Raw genomic sequence first — 19,280 nt, forward strand, 5'->3', positions numbered from 1 at the left:
TGGAAATCAGTGATCCTACTCTGGTAGGCAAGTTACTGAAGAGGATTCTGAGGGATAAGATATATATGCATTTGAATAGGCAGGGGCTGATTAGTGATAGCATGGTTTTGTATGTGGGAGATTGTGTCTCAACTGTGTTTTTTGATGAAGTTGAGGGCAAATCTGTAGGTGTTGTCTACATGGACTTCAACAAGGTTGTAATAAGGTTCCACATGGTAGGATGCTCTGAAAGGTTAGATCATATGGGGTCCAGGTGAGCTAGGCGACTAGGTAGAGAATTGGCTATATGGAATTTTGTAGGTTTGCAAATGACACTAAAGTGGGTGATATGATAGATAGCGAAGATGGTTATCAAAAAATTCAGCAGGATCTTAATCAGTTCGGAAAGTGGACTGAGGAATGATTACTCGGGTTAAATGTAGACAAGTGCAAGATGTTGCATTTTTCGAAGTCAAACCAGGGCAGGACCTTCACAATGAATGGCAGAGGCCTGGGGAGTGTAGTAGATGAGAGGGATCAAGGATGCAGGCGCATAGTTCCTTGAAAGTGGTGTCACAGGTAGATAGCATGGTCAAGAAGGCTTTTGGTACATTGTTCTTCATTAGTCAGAGTATTGAGTATAGATAGAAGTTGGGACATTATGTTACGGTTGTACAAGACGGTAGTAGACTGCATCTGGAGTATTGCGTTCAGTTTTGGTCACCCTGCTATAAGAAGGATGTTGTTAAGCTGACAAAAGTGCTAAGGCTGTGGCCAAGACTTTGTTCCAACCATCTGCCTATCAACCCCTCCCTCCCCTGTCTGCGTCCACCTATGACCTGGCACATTTTGTCCTGCCTCTCATCTCTTCTAGCTTTCTCCCCCCCCCCCCCCCCCCCTCCACATAATCTCCAGAGATGCTACCTGACTTGATGAGGTACTCCAACAGTGTGTGTCCTATAGAGTTTTAATAGCAACCCGAGGGGAAACGTTTTTGACAAAGAGGGTGGTAGGTATATGGAACAACCCGTAATTGTGATGGTAGTATTACAACATTTAATAGACATTTGGACAGGTTCATGGATACCTTATTTTTACCTTTCATCTCCAATAATGCCAACAATATTAGGGTTCAAACCTATCGTCCCCTCATTGTTAGGTGCAAATGTGACATTATTCACTTGGTAGGAAGAATAGTAAAATATAAATTGTAAGTGGAAAGAGAAATAGAATGTTGCTATACAGAGGGATATGGGTGTCCTCACACATTAAACACATGAAGTCAACATGCAGGTTCAGCAAATAATCAGGTTGGTCTTTATGGCGAAGAGGATGGAATATAAAAGGGGAATCTTGCTGTAACAGTACAGCACATTGGTGAAACCACACATGGAGTACTGCTTCCTATGTTGTTATCTCATTAAAGGATGGATCGTAGTGTGTTGAATTGGGATGGTCAGAGGTGGTATGGATTTTTTAAATTGAAGGAAATGTGGCAAAAGTTCACTACATTGATTCTTGAGATGAAGGATGCTGAGATTAAGTCCCCCCCCCCTTCCAATATTCATGGCTGAGATACAGATTTAATCAACAGTAAAATTAAGCATTACAGAGAACAGACAAGAAAGTATTGAAGCTAAGATCAGATAAGCCATGATCCTATTACAGTGCCAAGCAAGATTGACGACCTTATTGACATACTCTTGCATCTGTTTGTTATGTTTTTACAGTCATTGCATTGGACCAGAGAATAGTTCCAAAGTCCACTCTTTATCAACCCTCCAAAATAATCTTGTGTCACCATTCTTCTGCTCGCTGCCTGCTACTTTCTGAATGCTGCAATTTAACATTATTTGATTGAGATCTTTACAAAAAGGAGTAAAGATGACATCACCTAAAAGTCAGTGTCCCAGAAACAAGTTGACAGGTTAAAGTCTATACCATGGAAATACAACGATAATCATTTAAATGGTCCATCCTGCCATTTATATTCACACAGCCTACCTGCTTGAAGCTGCCATTCTTTCGCTGTTCCCAGTCCATCATGTCATGGAAGATTGGGATCATTACATTCCGAACCTCAATCTGTGGCACTAGTGTCACACCCAAAAAGGGGCCAATCATTCCTGGGATAAAATGAATCTTATTTTCACCTTTAAAAAAATTAATATACAATTTGGTTAGTGGTAATTACGTTGATAGCCCTATCAACGATGGTTGATAAAAGCCATTTTCAAGGAAAAACAAAGACATCTTAAAGGCACTGGTGCAAAATCTCACACTATTACAACAAATGCAATTGAGATAGAGAAATTGGGAGAATAGGATGAAATCCATACAGGATGCAAGGAGGAAAGGGGTGTAGTAAAAAAATGTAGGGGTTTCCATGAACATAATGAATATCGCTTTTTATGATGCGCGTTTGACGGCACTGGGCCTGTACTCGCTGGAGTTTAGAAGAATGAGGGGGGATCTCATTGAAACATACCGAATAGTGAAAGGCTTGGATAGAGTGGACGTGGAAAGGATGTTTCCACTAGTGGGAGAGTCTCGGACTAGAGATCTTAGCCTCAGAATTAAAGGACATTCCTTCAGGAAGGAGATGAGGAGGAAGTTCTTTAGTCAGAGGGCGGTGCATCTGTGGAATTCTTTGCCACAGAAGGCTGTGGAGGCCAAGTCAATTGGATATTTTAAAGGCAGAAATAGATAGATTCTTGATTAGTATGGATGTCAGGGATTGTAGGGGGAAGGCAGGAGAATGGTGTTAGGAGAGAGAGATAGATCAGCCATGATTGAATGGCGGAGTAGACTTGATGGGCCGAATGGCCTAATTCTTCTCCTATCACTTACGACCTTATGACTTAATATACCTGAGATGTCAGAGAAGGGAAGAGCAGGGAGAAATTTGCCAGTAACGGAAATGTAAGGTTTGAGTTCTGTACGAGCACAGAAAGAGACCAAAAGGTCAATGTTCCAGGATGAAATGCAAGGAAGGAAGCCAGAGTAGGTCAGAAATTAAGGCATTCCACATAATCCACAGAGCCAACATGTCCTCAGGACAACATATGTCCCTCTCGCTACACATATGATTTGGAGAAAATAAATTAGGTTATTGGAGCAATGGTACAATGTAAGAACATGTTCAGTGATGCAAATGAGAATATTGATGGAAAGTTTAAGGAACTGCAGATGCTGGAAAATCGAAGGTAGACAAAAATGCTGAAGAAACTCAGCAGGTGAGGCACCATCTATGGAGCGAAGGAAATAGGCAACGTTTCGGGTCGAAACCCTTCTTCAGACTGATGTGAGGGTGGTGGGGGGGGGGGGAGAGAAAGAAAGGAAGAGGTGGAGGTGGAGCCGGAGGGCTGACGAGAGCTGAGAATGGGAGGAGAAAGTAAGGACTACCTGGTTAGAGAAGTCAATGTTCATACCCGTGGTGCAAACTGCCAAAGCGAAATATGAGGTGCTGCTCCTCCACTTTACGGTGGTCCTCAATCTGGCCATGGAAGAGGCCCAGGACAGAAAGGGGGGATTCGGAATGGGAGGGGGAGTTGAAGTGCTGAGCGACCGGGAGATCAGGTTGGTTATTGCAAACCGAGCGGAGGTGTTCGGCGAAGCGATCGCCAAGCCTACGCTTGGTCTTACCGATGTAGAGCAACTGACATCTAGAGCAGTGGATGCAATAGATGAGGTTGGAGGAGGTGCAGGTGAACCTCTGCCGCACCTGGAAAGACTGCTTGGGTCCTTGGATGGAGTCAAGGGGGGAGGTAAAGCGACAAGTGTAGCATTTCTTGCAGTTGCAAGGGAAAGTGCCTGGAGAGGATGTGGTTCGGGTGGGAAGGGACGAATTGACCAGGGAGTTACGGAGGGAGTGGTCTCTGCGGAAAGCAGATAGGGGAGGGGGTGGGAAGATGTGGCAAGTGGTGGGATCACGTTGGAGGTGGCGAAAATGTCGAAGGATTATTTGTTGTATGTGACCGCTGGTAGGGTGGAAGGTGAGGACAAGGGACACTGCCCTTGTTACGAGTGGGGGGGATGGGGAGTGAGAGCAGTCATGGGGTATAGAAGAGACCCTGGTGAGAGCCTCATCTATGGTAGAAGAGGGAACCACGGTTCCATGAAGAATTAGAACATCTCCGATGCCCTGGTGTGGAACACCTCATCCTGGGTGCAGATGTGGCGTAGACGGAGGAATTGGGCGTAGGGGATGGAGTCCTTACAGGAAGCAGGGTGGGAAGAAGTGTAGTCCAGATAGCCATGGGAGTCAGTGGGTTTATAGTGGATGTCGGTCAGTAATCTATTACCTGCGATGGAGATAGTAAGGTCAAGAAATGGTAGGGAAATGTCGGAAATGGTCCAGGTGTATTTGAGTGCCGGATGGAAGTTAGTGGTGAAATGGATAAAGTCAGTGAGTTGTGTGTGGGTGCAGGAGGTAGCACCAATGCAGTCGTCGATGTAGTGGAGGTAGAGTTCGGGGATAGGGCCACGGTATGTCTCGAACAAGGATTGTTCGACGTGCCCTATAAAGAGTCAGGCATAGCTAGGGCCTATGCACGTGCCCATAACTACACCTTGTATTTGGAGGAAATGGGAGGAGTCAAACAAAAAGTTATTAAGGGTAAGGACCAGCTCTGCTAGGCGGAGGAGAGTATCAGTAGACGGGGATTGGCTGGTTCTCCGGTCGAGGAAGAAACGGATGGCTTTGAGACACTCCTGGTGGGGGATGGAGGTGTAGAGTGACTGGACATCCATGGTGAAGAATAGGGAATGGGGGCCTAGAAAACGGAAGTCCTGAAGGTTGCCTATCCTCGAAGTCTGCTCTTTTAGCACATGCAGATGAGATCACATTGAATAAAAACTAGCTGCAGTCTCCTTTGCTTGTATTTCAAATGCTGCTCTGCACTCCATCATTCCAGTAGACTCCTCAATCAGTGAAGTTTCCAGGACTCATTGAACGGACAGTCCATAAAACCAATCTCATAGAGTATAGCAAGAAGACTGAAGAAAACAAGAAAAATCCAGTTTAGAGCCAATAGCTGGTGGGTTGTGCTGATTCTGAAGTGCAAGAGCAGAATGTTTTTGAGTCATAAACGGAAGTAGAAAGCTTATGAGTCGCTGCCTCAAAAAGGCTGCCAACATCATCAAGGACCCACACCATCCTGGCCACACTCATCTCTCCGCTGCCATCAGATAGAAGGTACAGGAGCCTGAAATCTGGTACATCCAGGTTCAGGAACAGCTTCTTCCCCACAGCCATCAGGCAATTAAACTCGCCATCAAACAAACTCTGAACTATAACAGACTATTGACTTTATCTGTTTATTTATGTAACATTATTTATATATGGTCTATGCTAAATAGACACACTGAACTGTTCTGTATTTATGCTTACAATACTCTGTTGTGATGCAGCAAGCAAGAATTTCATTGTTCTATCTAGAACACATGACAATAAACTCTCTTGTCTTGTCTTGTCTAATGTCTCCCACATTTATCAAATAATGAATGACAACACATGAATTTTAGCTCCAATGTTGCATTTCCCGCATCAATTTCTGATCATGTTTTTAAATTGACATTGAACATACCTAGATTCTGCCACATGCTGAAAAGTTCGTAAGCCATCATCACTCTCATGTCACCATATCTATTGAAGAGAGAATATGGAAAAATACATCAGGCCAAAACTGACAATACATAGTAATATATACCAAAAGATGGCCATCAATCATTCATTGATTGGTTATTGAATAGTAAAGGAAGTTGTTAATTTGCTTATATTTGGCACAGTACATCTCATGTCCATATTATACGATGCACACTCCTTCCAGATGAATTTGCAATCTCAACACAGGTGTTTATAGTCCTTAGCAATAGGCAAGGTATTTTGCAGCACACAAAACCCACACTGTTCTTCCGTATTGGATGGAGGACTACAAAGTTGACAAATCTCACCTATCCAGAATGTTCTTCCTTTTGACAGGAGTGGCATTCTCTAGTTGAAGGCTTGGCTGATTGATAAATAAAACAGCTAAGCTGAAGTATGAGTTCCACACCTGCAAAAACGTCATAATGAAAACTTCAATAAGAGTATTAAAATTAAAATCTCCAAAGTAGAATCAGGCCAGCATGCTCCACTAATTTAATAACAAGATAGACATAAAGTCAGTCAGAGGGATACAGCATGGATACAGGCCCTTCAGCATACTTCATTTCATCAAGAAAGCTTAGATTAAACTAGACAAAGAGCAATTTATGACATATGCTAGGAAGAATTTAGGATGTACATTCAGTTGGTAAAGTGAAAGTGAGCATTTTAGATTAATTCAGCATACAAATAGGTAAAATGATTCACCTTCCTCATCTGCACTTTGATCTTTTGGTACGTACCAATATTCAGTCATTCTGGGCTCTCTAATCCCTCCCCCATTTTTCTTCTGAACTTTTCTAGGCATGGTAGCTTTAAAACTATATTTTCATCCTGAGTCTAGATTATAAACACAATTCTGACAGAATTCTTCATCATAAGGAGCATCATAACCAGTATATTACTTGATGTTTACTTGGGAATTTTTTTTCAGCACTAATGTTCAAAGGCTGAGCACAGAAAACTTAGTTCAGTTTTCTCCTTTATTAGCCTAATGGGCCTGTCACACTTAGGCAACTTTTTAGGCGACTGCAGGAGACTATGCAGTCGCCACATGTTCGTGGGTGGTTGCTGGGGAGTCGCCTTCATGGCCGTGAGGAGTTCCCGCATTCTGGGAATTAGTCGCGGCCTCATTATGGTCGCGACTAGAATGAAGCCGCCATGGAGAGTAGCGAGAATTCTCGTGCCGTAGGTGGGTCGCCAGGAGTTCCTTGTGGGTTGCCAGGAGGTCGTAGGTTCTCTTAGGTTCTCGTAGATTGTAGCCGGTGCTGACCGGTGAATTTCATTGGCTCATTGGGAAAAAAAAACGTAAGCAGTAGTTTTCAGAACCAAGGATAACCGACTAGTAATGTTAATGTCCGCTGAGCTTCACAGCTGTGTATCTCTGGCTTCTTAAAAGTTGTCTCCACTCCTTCTCCCCCCTCTCTCCCCCTTCTCCCCATCTCTTTTAAAGGACTTACAGTACACTGTGCTTTTTAGCTTCTTAATTACAGTGCCAACCTTCCTGTTCATCGCGGTGTGTGTCTGTATCACATTGGCTTTGCACCGTGTGAATTTCACTCAGGCAGCACTCCCCCCGCTAGCCCTGTCCGCCGCCTGCATAAGGGACTGGTGAAGGAAGCAATGTGTTTGTGTGTGTGTGTGTGTTCCACACTTTTTCAGGCGATTGCTGGCAACTTGACAGTCACCGGCTGTCGCCTGAAAAATCGCCTAAGAGGGACAGGCCCATAAGATACCCTGACTGATCACTATTACAGTCCCAGCTCCCAAACTGTGAGTGCATTAATTTAATTGTACATTGTCCTCATGTCTACATGGAAACAGTAATACATAAGCTTATAACTAGATAAAACTCCAGAAGAAAATATGCTTGAACATTTTGAAGATTAATTCATTTGCAATCTCTTCAGATATTGTTCTTATCTTTTGTTTTAAATTGACAACAAACCCACCTTGAAATCAAAATCTGTTTCTGTGAAGTTCTTGTGTAATGCTGGAGACAGGTATTGGACAGTGGTAACAATGATACTGTAAAATAAATGACCAAATATAAATCCACAGTCATTTAGAATTAAAATAACCTGATTAGCATCAACGTGAACGCTATCCTGTTACTGCAAACGATAACTTATTGGCTGGAACCTTCAATTTCTTTACACACCTTCATATATATTTTCAAATATATATTCTTTTGTAATTATGTCTGTCTTAAACTCTACTTGCAGTAAATCATTTTAAATTCTAAGTCTTGCATAAAAGAAAGATTCTTTTAACTACACTTCATTATTAATAATCTTGAAATTAAATAAAAATATTGGTTTAGAAAATAATATTAGGAAAATAACATTAGGAAAATTAATAATGGAAGACAAGGAGTAGTCAGGTGAATTAAACAAAGATCTTTCATCAGTCATTACCATAAAACTGATGGTTTTACAGTACAAATAACATCCCAAAAAAGCTTAAAATTGGAAATTGGTATGGAACTCAAGAAAATCTTTGAATTTCTTAGAAATTCAGTACTCAGACAAGTGCCTGAGTACTGATGAACTTCACCCTAAAGTCTTAAAAGAGGTATCCAGTGGGATAGTTCATGAATTAGTGGTAATTGTTCAAGATTTGCAGAAAGTTCCTATTTTCCATTTCAAGGATATGTAATTTGTGTACTCAAAAAGGTATAAACCAGAACATTATAGACCAGCAAGGAAAATATTGGAGGCTATTTTTAAAACCAACAAAGCAGGGTACATTGATAAATTACAAGGTCATTGGGGAAGAGAAATCCTGTTTGACCAATTTATTACAGTTCTTTGAGGTAGTGACATGTGTTGTCAATAAAGAATAACCAGTGGATGTCCTGTACCCAGACTACCATAAGGTGTTTGAAAAGGTGCAGCGTCACAGAAAATAAAAGTTCACGATGTAGGAGGTAATATATTGACATGCTCACAAAAGTGGATGGCTAATAATAAGCCTAAAGATAGACATAAATGGGCCATTTTCTGGTAGGAAAGTTATAAAAAATTGTGTACCACAGGGATTAGTGCTGGTGCCTCAACTATAACATTTATATGAAGGGTACCAAATGTAACACTGCTAAATTTGCTGATGAAACAAAGATCGATAGGATAGCAAGTTTGTGAAGAGGATAAAATGAGGCTACAAAGGGATATAGATAGATTAAGTGCGTTGGTAATTATTTTGCAAAATGTGAAATTACCCATGTTGGCAGAAAACTCCCCCATCTAAATAATGAGAGAACACATATGTCAGGCTGTTGTTCATCAACAACAGTTCATCGTTCAACTCCATCATACCATCTGTCCTCATAAAAAGGAAATCATATTTCTCCAGTGACCTTCACAAGCTCGCAATGTCTTAAAGCAATTTACAACCAAGTAATTATTATTTAGAAGTTAGGTCATTGTTGTAATCTGTAAATTCAACAACTGATTGGAATACACCAAGCTGCACAATCAGCAATATAAAATTTAGTAGATTATGTGTTTTAGAAATGTTGGTTGAAGAAAATGACTTGGAAGCATTTCTGGTTTTACTTATTTTCCTTTGTAGATGAAGCCATTATTAGAAAGACCAAATTTATTTTATTTCCCTGGGTACCCTTTAAAAGGTGGTGATGAACTGCCATTTGGATCCTTTTCGCCTATTTGAGAATATAGCCAAGGCATCGACTTAACAAGTTATGACAGTCATTAATTTAAACAGTGCTTAGCTCACATGGTGTCTCAGTTTATCTATCTGGATTATGTTAAGGCAACTTTTGGCAACAATCATCAATTGCATGATAAACAAAAAACTTTATTGGCAGAAGCAACATTTTTAATGAAGTTTTCCATTAGAACATAGTGTTTGATTTTCTGAATGGGCATTTTGCATATAGGAAGTCTTTTAACAGATTCAGAGCCAAGGTCGTTCCAATAAATAGAGAAGTTGTAATAGTGCTAGCAATTATTTTCAATTAATAGCCATAAGGCATCTTACTTCACTACCTTATTGCAAGAACTCATTGACAAAATAGCAATTCCTCAGAAATGATTCGCTATACCTTGGGTATGTAAGAAAATAATTTAACTGTGCCTTGTCAAATGTGACAATAAAGTATTCCATTCCATTCCACATCAGCTTAGAATGTGTGTCCAGTGTCAGACATTATCGACAATCTGCATTGGGGTAAGCATGAACCTAAATCTTGCATAAGCAATGTGAATTGTTAACAATTTCTAATCAGATCCGAATCTGGTTGTGCGGTGGTTATGGTGACAAGTCATTAACTCCTGTTGGATATGTCATCGTCCAAGCAAGGATGTCCACTTCTATTTCCCTCCTTAGATGCTGCTTGACCCATAGTCCTCCAGCAGTTTATTTATTGCACAAGATTTCAGTATCTGCAGTATTTGGTGTCACCATGATAGGCACAGATGACTGTTGGACTGATTGCTGTCAAGTCTGCTCTGTTATCTTCACTTGTCTGGCCCCAAAGCTTCTGCTACTGCTTGTTTACTGCACAACCGCCAACAGCCGGGCTATCTCGTGCAGCTTACGCTCGCATGGGCACTGGTTGCAAAAGGGTTATTTAGATTTTTATCTGGGTAGTTTGGTGAGATGATCCATGTCCAAGTTGTCGAGCTGTGGCTTGAAGAGTGACAATGGCTGCAACAGAAATATTATTCGTAGACAATGCCCTACTAATGATCCAACAACACACAATCAACATGAGCTCCATAGTGTCCATGAATTGCTGAATCATCCTCAAGTCTACCAATATTAGTACCTGTGAAGAAACACTGTTTCTCCACCAGAAAACACCAGGGTATTTAGATGAGAATGACATACATCTAGGGCCTAATTATATTCAGTCAACCCTGACTTCATCCATATGCCCAATATCAGATTCCCAAAACAGAAACTTTAATCTAAGCTTCACTGCAGCAATAAATTATCAGTTGAACAGAGGAATTATCAGGCGGACGTTTTAAGGGAGTTCTCAAAATCTCTTTCAAGCAGTCTAACATTCCCATTGAGCTGTGAAAATCCCGGGCCAATGATTGCAGATAATGGAGGAGCATTTGGGATGGGGATGTATTGAAAATCTTGTCCATATGTTGACCGTACATACAAGCCCAGCATAAATGGTGGAAGCAGTGCGCTGCCTCCAAAACTATTCACCCGTCTGGCATGCCAAATATCTCCTGCTCCACCTGTGCCAAAGACTACATGTCATGAGAGTACGTGGATGGGAAGGTAGGAGGGATCAGCAGAAAAGATTAGGGAAAGGGGAAAAAACGCTCCATACTTTATCTTAGCACTAATAAGGCACAATGAGAATTTAGTCTATCAAAATATAGTCATTCTAGTACCTGAGTGTTCCTGAAATGGTAAGGGCAACTTACTTGCTTGTTAGTAGTCTCATCACCATCCAATCACGTGGATATACACTCAGCTTCATTAAATTGCGGAACACACAAAATATTTTTAATAAGAATTCCTAAGAGAAAAAGGAAGACATTGGTAAGTTGCTTTTAAAGTATAGGAAACCCTTGTTTTAACAGACCTCTTTATGAAGGATTTGGGTTGTAGTGGATGGATCTTGGTTCACACCACTTCCCAGGCCTCCTACAGCCCCAGCTGCCCACACTGTCCAATTGGCGGGACTTTTTGTGGCCCTGGCCTACAATACTTTCTTCAGCGTGCCATCGCCAACAGGATGCACATGAGATCCCTCCCCTCTTCCCAGCTGCCTTTGCTATTTGTTGGCCGTTGTTTTGTCCACTTTCCCCTCCAATGCCACCTCCTCCTCCTTCCGATTTGTCCACTCTGAAGCAGCCTATTCTTCCTTCTCTCCCAGAGTTGCCGTCAACTTCCAAGGTGGAGTATGTCGCAACTCCGGGGGAGAAGGAAGAAGAAGTGTCGGTGGAGAGGCCGACAAGATGCCCCAACTCACAGCATGGCATTTAATCAGAGATTTGAGGGTAACTTTCATCAAATATCATTGGCAGTCATTGGCTGCAGTGAATTCAACCGGACATTACAAAGGAAACCATTGTGGACCAATATTACACTTTAAGTACTGTTAATTCCTGGTAAGATGAGATTCTTGAAAAATGGTAAATCATTCATCTGTGAACCTAGCTTCATGTAAGAAACATATGATTGTTGCAGTGGTGTGTCAATGAGCATGCTGAAATCTACGGGATTTGGTATGTCACATCAAGCAGTGACTATTCAATGGTTTCTTTCATGTTTGCCACGGTGCTCTTTCACCTGCACCTATTGTTAATAGTACTGATGGTGGACAAGTTCCTCCTCTTCCTCCTGCCCTTCTTGGAATTTCTACTCTTAAAGCTCTCAGGCAAGGCCTCTAATCTCTCGTTTGTCTGCTGCTAGTTGGACTATTTAGTAATGATGAACTTTAAGATGCTGTATTGTTTGCCTTCATCCCTTCTGATTCACTGGGGCCAGGATCGATCCCAGCTCTCCGGCGCTGTCCCGTCCCCACCCGTGGGTGGCCAGAGACGTCGGGAGTCAGACTGGAGCAGTGCCCCAGGCCCACAGCCAGCGCAGAGAAGCAGCGCTAAACCCAGCTCAACTCTGCCTGTCCCGCCAGGTTAACCTACAGCCCTGCCTGGACTTATGGGAAATATGGCCAGCACGGAGAAGCAGCGCTTGTGTCCCGCCAGTCCAGGCAGGGCTGTAGATTAACCCGGCGAGACAGGCAGAGTTGAGCTGCATTTAGCGCTGGATTTAGCCTCCGAAGCCGTGCGTGTGCATTTGTGTGTGTGTGTGTGCGCGCGGGGCCGCCATGAAATTGTGTCCCCCTGTCCCCCGGTTCCCTCCATATTTTGATAGCGACTTCCGTGACTGGTCACTGCTACCGTTGACACGTTATTACAGAATTCATTTTAACGGCAAATCAATGCTCTTAATATGGAGTATCAGTACTGTAGTTATTTAATGAGCAACATTCACAACTATACATTGGATTTATCCAGGTTTTACTTCTACAGTCAGTCTTATACATCACAAATTTGGTCAGGAGATATTTCAGTTGCAATTTTAACGTTAATTCTGAAGTGGGTATGATGGAAAAAGCGTTTATCAACAATTTTTTTTAAATTTGGTGCTAACAAACTGGGTATCTTCATTGCTGTTCACAACACATACATCTAATCTGAATGCCCGGTAATGTGGCGTCTTGACACCTTTAAATATATTACCAAAAGAACATTTGCTGCAGTTATGTCCTTTGGCCATCTCTTGTTAGTTAGTGTAATGTTTAACCTGTCAGATGGGTATAGTCAGTTTTAACAGCTATCATCATAAAATGCCTTTAGAAAATTCCTTGCAACCTGTATATATTGTTGTGGATAAATTATGTGGGAAGCGAGAGTGTTTCTGTACCAATAGCAATAACAACCCATGCTATGGCCATGTCATGATAATTTTCGGTCCTTCACAGAAAACATGCTTGCATCAATCTGTAGTGTGCATGGTTAAGTATAATGTTATCACGGTCCAGGATTTATTGACACAAGTTGATCACACGCTGAATAATCCAACCACATTTTTGTTTGGAAGTGGAAAGAAATAATAGAATTTGCATTAATTGCAATGTGTAAAAAGAGTTGAGATACTGGAGTATAATTTTGCTGCATGTCATTGTGGTATATATCATGTCTTGATTTGTGAATATGTTTAGTTGTGAATATGTTTAGTTTGTGACTTTATTTGAAGCAGAAATAATACAATCAGTTTTATTCGTCACTTGACACAGTGAAATTAATTTGCCAGCAGCGGTACAATGAAAAAGAACACACAAAAACACAATAAAAAAATGAACACAAACATCCACCAGAGCATTCATCACTGTGGTGGAAGGCACAAAATTTGGCCAGTGTTCCCCCATTTCCCCCCGTTGTCGGGACCTCAACCCTCTGCAGCCGCCGCTGCGGGCATCCAGATGAGTGAAAGTCCAGGTAAGTCCTGAAACAGTGCCTCCCCCACCGGAGCACGCGGCTTCAGGTTGGTGTAGGCCGCAGGTCAGCGGTCGAAGATTTAAAGTTCCCTCCGCGTCGGAGCCAGAAGCACCGCAGAACGCAGGGTCGGCGGTTGAAGCTCCCCTCCAGGGGTCCCCGGCGAGGGACCCCACTCCCGATGGTAAGTTGCCGCCGCGCCCGCAGTAGAAGTAGGCCGCAGGCCGGTTGGTGGTGGCTTCTTCTTCTCCCGGGTCCCCAACGAGGGATCTTAGGCTGCGGACGCCGCGCCAGCTGGAGCTCTGCAGACCGCAGCTTCAGGCTGCCGCGGGCCAGCGAAATGGAGCGCTCCCCTCCGGCGAGGGCTCGCCCGCTCCACGCCGAGAGTCCGTGCTGAGCCCGCGGCTGAAGCCCCAGGCGCGTCTCTGGGAAAGGCCGCACCGATCCTCGATGTTAGGCCACCGGGGAGGCGACAAGGAAAAAGTCGCCTCTCCGTGTAGGAGGCGACCAAAGCGGTTTCCCCTTACCCCCCCACACCACCCCCCACACAAGACACACAAAGAAACATTAAAAACATACATTAAAACATACTAAAAAACAAAAAAAGTAGAAAAAAACGGACACGCTGCTGACAGGGCAGCCAGCTTGCAGCGCCCCCACCGACCGTGAATGCTTTATGCAGCATAATTCCGAATGGAAACTACGCACTTCATCCGAGCACATTATCGCACGCGTCATGCAAGCCATCTTGAATGACCACCTGTCATTTGGCAACCTAAAAAGCTGCCAAGGTTGCCCGGCTGGCAACAGGGAAAAAAAGTTAAGCGAGAGCCCTGTATAAATCTGGTGATTTTACCTAGCCACTACAAATCCAATGACCAGTACAACATAGAACATACAGCACAGGAATGGGTCCTTTGGCACACAATGTTTGTGTTCAACATGATGCCTAGTTAAACTAGCCTCATCTGCCTGTACATGATCCATATCCCCCTATTCCATACTCTTCGATGTGCCTATCTAAAAGCCTCTTAAACACCAGTCTTGTATCTGACTCCACCCCCCTTCACCTGGCAATGCATTTCCAGCCACCCACCACTCTTTCTCCAACCATGCCTCTGTAGTTGACTCTCATCCAAGGCCATCCTCCTACCACTCATGCCGAGATGGCATGGTCTAAGGCAGATCTTTTTGAGATTGTCGTTCAAGGCCATTTGTGACCTCGTCCTCTCCATGTGAGTGAACAAAACAAATGCATCACAGAATAAAGAGACATGGAAAACAGGCACTTAAAAATACACAGTCATAATTAGTCAGTAATTATATCGTTTTCAACTTGAGTGAAAAAATGTATATGTGAATGTGTAAATTATTTTGCATATTTGTTTACTTGATTCTTCATGATTTGTGTAGGATGCATTAAGGTCCAGAATGAGATAGACAATGAAAGGTATCACTCTGGGCGTTTGGTTTTTTCTTTATTTATAGTCTCTCTTGGGTGGTATGCATCCCTGACAACTCAGCAATTATTTCCCATTTCAAAAGTCTGAGTAGGAGGAGCTATCTTCCTGGTGCAGCAATTTTTTTTGAGGAAATGGGTGTTTATTATAGTGGGTGGCTGCAACATGTTGATTGAGTAAAAAGAAAATATTTTTCTACTCAAGATACTTTGTCTCAGAGTTCATCCCTGACAGTTCAGGGTAGTCAAGCCTTGTTCTTGGGAAGAAGTTTTGACATTGTTACCATCCAATTGTTACATGGTTCAGCCAGTGAGTATTTGGCAAAGGTTGGAGTTTAGGGTTAATGCAATAGAGTGCTCGATGTTGAGTGACAAAGAGCATTCCTTGTTTCCATTATTTTGCATGTATTGTATATAGTACAGTGGCTCTTCGAGAGTAATTACATTTCTATGGGGAAGAGCAACCACTACACGCACCTGTTGAGTTGCAGGTCACACGTACTCTAAACTTTTCATCCAGCAATTAATTCCAGGTGCCCATGCCTAATATAGAAACATAGAAAATAGGTGCAGGAGTAGGCCATTCGGCCCTTCGAGCCTGCACCGCCAGGCAATATATGCCACATTTCCCAATTTACCTGATCTACATAATTTCCTTAAAAATGATAATCCACAGGATGTTGCTGGGAATGAAGGCCAATGATAACAACATGGATTATTTTCAAGGTTTCACAATACAAATTGTACAATTGGAGCACAATGATACATTATCATTCCAAGTCTAAACAATGGCAAAATGTTGATGTACTCAGGCACTTCTTGATGTATGCAGAGTCTTCAGATAAATCTCAAGGAGCAAGCTGACATCATCCAGAGAAGCATCACTTAGTAGGCACCTGATACTGTCCTTTTCTTCCTCTTTCTCCACTTCCTGCTGTGTAGCTGACAAGGGTTGTATTTTATGATTGCCATAGTGCACTGCATGCAACAGGTGGCACCAAAGCTTGAAATCCTCACTAGGGAGTACTGTGGTCCAGGCAGTAGAATCATATTTTAAGGACTATAGCAGTCTCCACTCTGTTCCTCGTGACCTTGTTGCTGCAAAATAAATTGCACTCTCCACAATATCAAGGACAAAGGGTATGTTTTATGTCCCTCCAGAATGATCATCCATTTGACATTGTCCTTGTTATATAGCAGATTCAACAGGTTGCCTCGATAAATGAATCACATGGGCTATCTGGAAGTATGAAACTGATTGTAAGACTCTTTTGCCATTGGTCACACAGAATCTAGAATTTCAAAGAGTGCTAGCCTTTTCATATGGTGAAAAGCTCTTGGTTGACAAGTGGGAGCCATATGAGAGGGGCATGTAACTTGCTGAGCCTTTGAAAAGGTTCCAATCCAGAGGAAGGAATTAATTCCCATTTCTCATTGTGGTGTGCTGCAAATTGAAAGATGCATCATATATTAGGCATCAGTGCCTGGAATGATCTGGTGGACAACTAGTTTAGGGCAACCATGAACTGCAACACAACACAGTCTGGGTAAATGTGTATACTTGAAGATCTTCCTCATTCTACGGAAGGCGATAAAACCCTGTGATTAACAGGCAATTTTTAGTTCCCCTCTGACTGCTCCTTATTCAGGTTGATGTGGCCAATAGGTTCAACAAGCCAGAGACTTTCCATCCTACACTTTTGGTTTCCTCTGCCAGTGGATCCTAGCTTTTGGCCTCTTCTGTTCTCCACCTGGTTGTTCTGGAGTAGGACTATGCCCAAAGTATCTTCTTCAGGTAAGATATAGAAAGCTTCATCTGAGAAATGCCAAACTGTTGCTATGCCTGTTGCCAATGACATTTTCTCCAACCATCTCCCCATCTAACCTGTGAATATATGAATCTGACATTGGCTTTCTGTTTGTCTCTGATTATATGACATATATAAGGATCTCGTCATCTCAATGCTTGCTCTCAATAACAGCTGGATCCCTCCAATAATGGACACAATATCACATCGTAAAATGTGATAACAACACATATGTTTTATATAATCTTATCATTCTGCCAGTTTCAGGGTAAAAGAGAACCATATTTAATATTAATATTTTTACATCACAAAGAACTATCAAAGTAGTAATTTTTACCTTGAGTTCCTCCTTGCTCTGGAAATTATCCAGTAAGTGTTGGTAGTGGTTATCTCCCATTTGTCGAAGCAAGGACAGTAGGCAGGTGACATACTCACCCTAGAGAACCGGAATAAAGTACAACCCTCAGCATATGGTACACCCATTCAAGTGGGTTGAAATGACAGTAACCGGATAACAAGGTGCATAAACAGAAATGGATATGTTGTACACACATTTATCTTAACTAAGTAATACGACTGTATACTCAGATAACATCTAACATGGTCAGGAAAGCTGTTGCCATTTTACGCTACAAAGCATTAATGTTTCCTATTAATTGACTCCAGTCCTACCCTTCATAACCTATAGAAGCAGAGAGAAGTAAAAGACAAAAAAAAAAGAGATTTATTACATTCTCTGCAATTTCAATGTCTGTCACTTTCTTTCTTTATTTTTACCTAATCTTGTTAAACATCTCCAGTTCAAAGCCATCAAGAATAGTGGTGAGTAAAATTAAACTCAATATATGTCCTGAACCAATTGTTGCCAAAGCAGTAGTTGGAGTGTTGCATATGGTTCGGAAGCCCTAGGCTAAGAAAGGTAAACAAAAAGCGACTTGTGGATTTTTATGGAAGGTTGAATATTGAGTGGCTTCCCAAATCCACATTTAGCTTTGTGACCTTTATGAAATCAGTCAGCCTGCAATTTAAAATAAAAATCTCAACTTTATATTAATTATTCACCTATCATTAACTCATTCGGCATCTGGAATAACTGAAAACCAATTACAAAATTAATGGCCAATTCCATCCAATTCTTAGTAAGAACTAATCAATTTTTAGTAATGTTGTTGCATATTACAGAAATAAATGTTTCATGTTTCGAGTTTTCTGAATGAAGAGGCACTGTGATCAAATCACGTAGTCATGGCTCATTAACATGAGATTCACCACCCTGTCACTCAATTAATGTAAAGGGTAAATGATAATTTGGTAAATAAAGATTCCAGTAAAAATCTATCGAATATCAAGTTGAAACGGAGTATTATTTATATTATCAGTTAATATCAGAATAATATTGGACATCAGAATTTCCCCTGAATAAGGGGATTAATAAAGTATTTATCTATCTATCTATCTATCTATCTATCTATCTATCTATCTATCTATCTATCTATCTATCTATCTATCTATCTATCTATCTATCTATCTATCTAATACTATTGCAAGCTAAAAACCATGGAAAGATGTGAATTAACCCATTAGATTCTGAAGAGATTACAATTTACATCTAAAGATTGGAAAGCAATAAATCTAAACATACCTAAACATGGATGAGAATACATCAGAAGAAGACATATGCGCTATGAAGATTTGGGAAGACGTGTGGACGAAGGGGAATTCCATGCATGAGTATTCATAAAAAGGATTGTTAGTTACTAACGGTTATCTCTGCTGTGCACTGTGGGCAGCGCTGTCCTCTTACCGCCTCCGCCATCTGGGACTTATTCATAATAGCAAGCAAGGTCTGAAGAAGGACATCAAGGAGACTCTCGACCATCATTTCTACCTCTTCTGATATTGAGTGTTCCTGGAGCATAGCATAATGACATAAATATTGTTCCAAAAATATATGTGGAAAGATTATAAAATATTTGTTTATAGCAAATTTGCTGGTCTATTAACATAAAGTCTGTTAAAAATATGTGACATCTTAATTAGAAGATTTTACATTTATTATACTTTGTTTGATGCTCCTGTGAAACCTTAGGATATTTCACTGTGTTATGAACAGTACAAAAATGCCAACAGGATAAATAGCTAAGCTTGAAATAGAGCTTGATTCTTTGCGAAGTATAAAATGGAAAGACTCCATATCTAAGACCAATCCGAGGCTGCTTGTCATAAAGTAGAAAATAAAATGTTACGTGTACAAAGGAACTGCAGATGTTGGTTTTACCAAAGATAGACACAAAGGGCTGGAGTAACTCAACGGGTCAGGCAGCATCTCTGGAGTGAAAGGATGGGTGACTTTTTGGGTCGGTTACATTTGATTAACACTAGTATGTTGCACTTTT

The 19,280-nt window shown here is 41.6% G+C and overlaps 1 protein-coding gene across 5 annotated transcripts in view; it reads right to left on the reverse strand.

Moving 5' to 3' along the window:
• Positions 1-19,280, reverse strand: part of dock3 (dedicator of cytokinesis 3) — a 366,678-nt gene that overhangs the window by 83,478 nt on the left and 263,920 nt on the right. For 3 of the 5 annotated variants that reach the window (XR_004414644.1, XM_033036842.1, XM_033036843.1), the window contains exons 26-32: positions 18,647-18,793; positions 17,222-17,320; positions 11,038-11,132; positions 7,579-7,654; positions 5,935-6,035; positions 5,568-5,626; positions 1,984-2,132 (exon numbers count right to left, since the gene is read on the reverse strand). Coding sequence is in view for 4 of the 5 variants with exons in the window: in XM_033036842.1 (XP_032892733.1) it covers positions 1,984-2,132; positions 5,568-5,626; positions 5,935-6,035; positions 7,579-7,654; positions 11,038-11,132; positions 17,222-17,320; positions 18,647-18,793 (726 nt within the window). In the remaining variant the exon portion in view is untranslated. The remainder of the gene's footprint in view (positions 1-1,983; positions 2,133-5,567; positions 5,627-5,934; positions 6,036-7,578; positions 7,655-11,037; positions 11,133-17,221; positions 17,321-18,646; positions 18,794-19,280) is intronic. The other 2 variants (XM_033036845.1, XM_033036844.1) reach the window with 1 other exon arrangement.

Source organism: Amblyraja radiata, chromosome 18 (genome assembly GCF_010909765.2).
Source record: "Amblyraja radiata isolate CabotCenter1 chromosome 18, sAmbRad1.1.pri, whole genome shotgun sequence".
NCBI lineage: Eukaryota > Metazoa > Chordata > Chondrichthyes > Rajiformes > Rajidae > Amblyraja > Amblyraja radiata.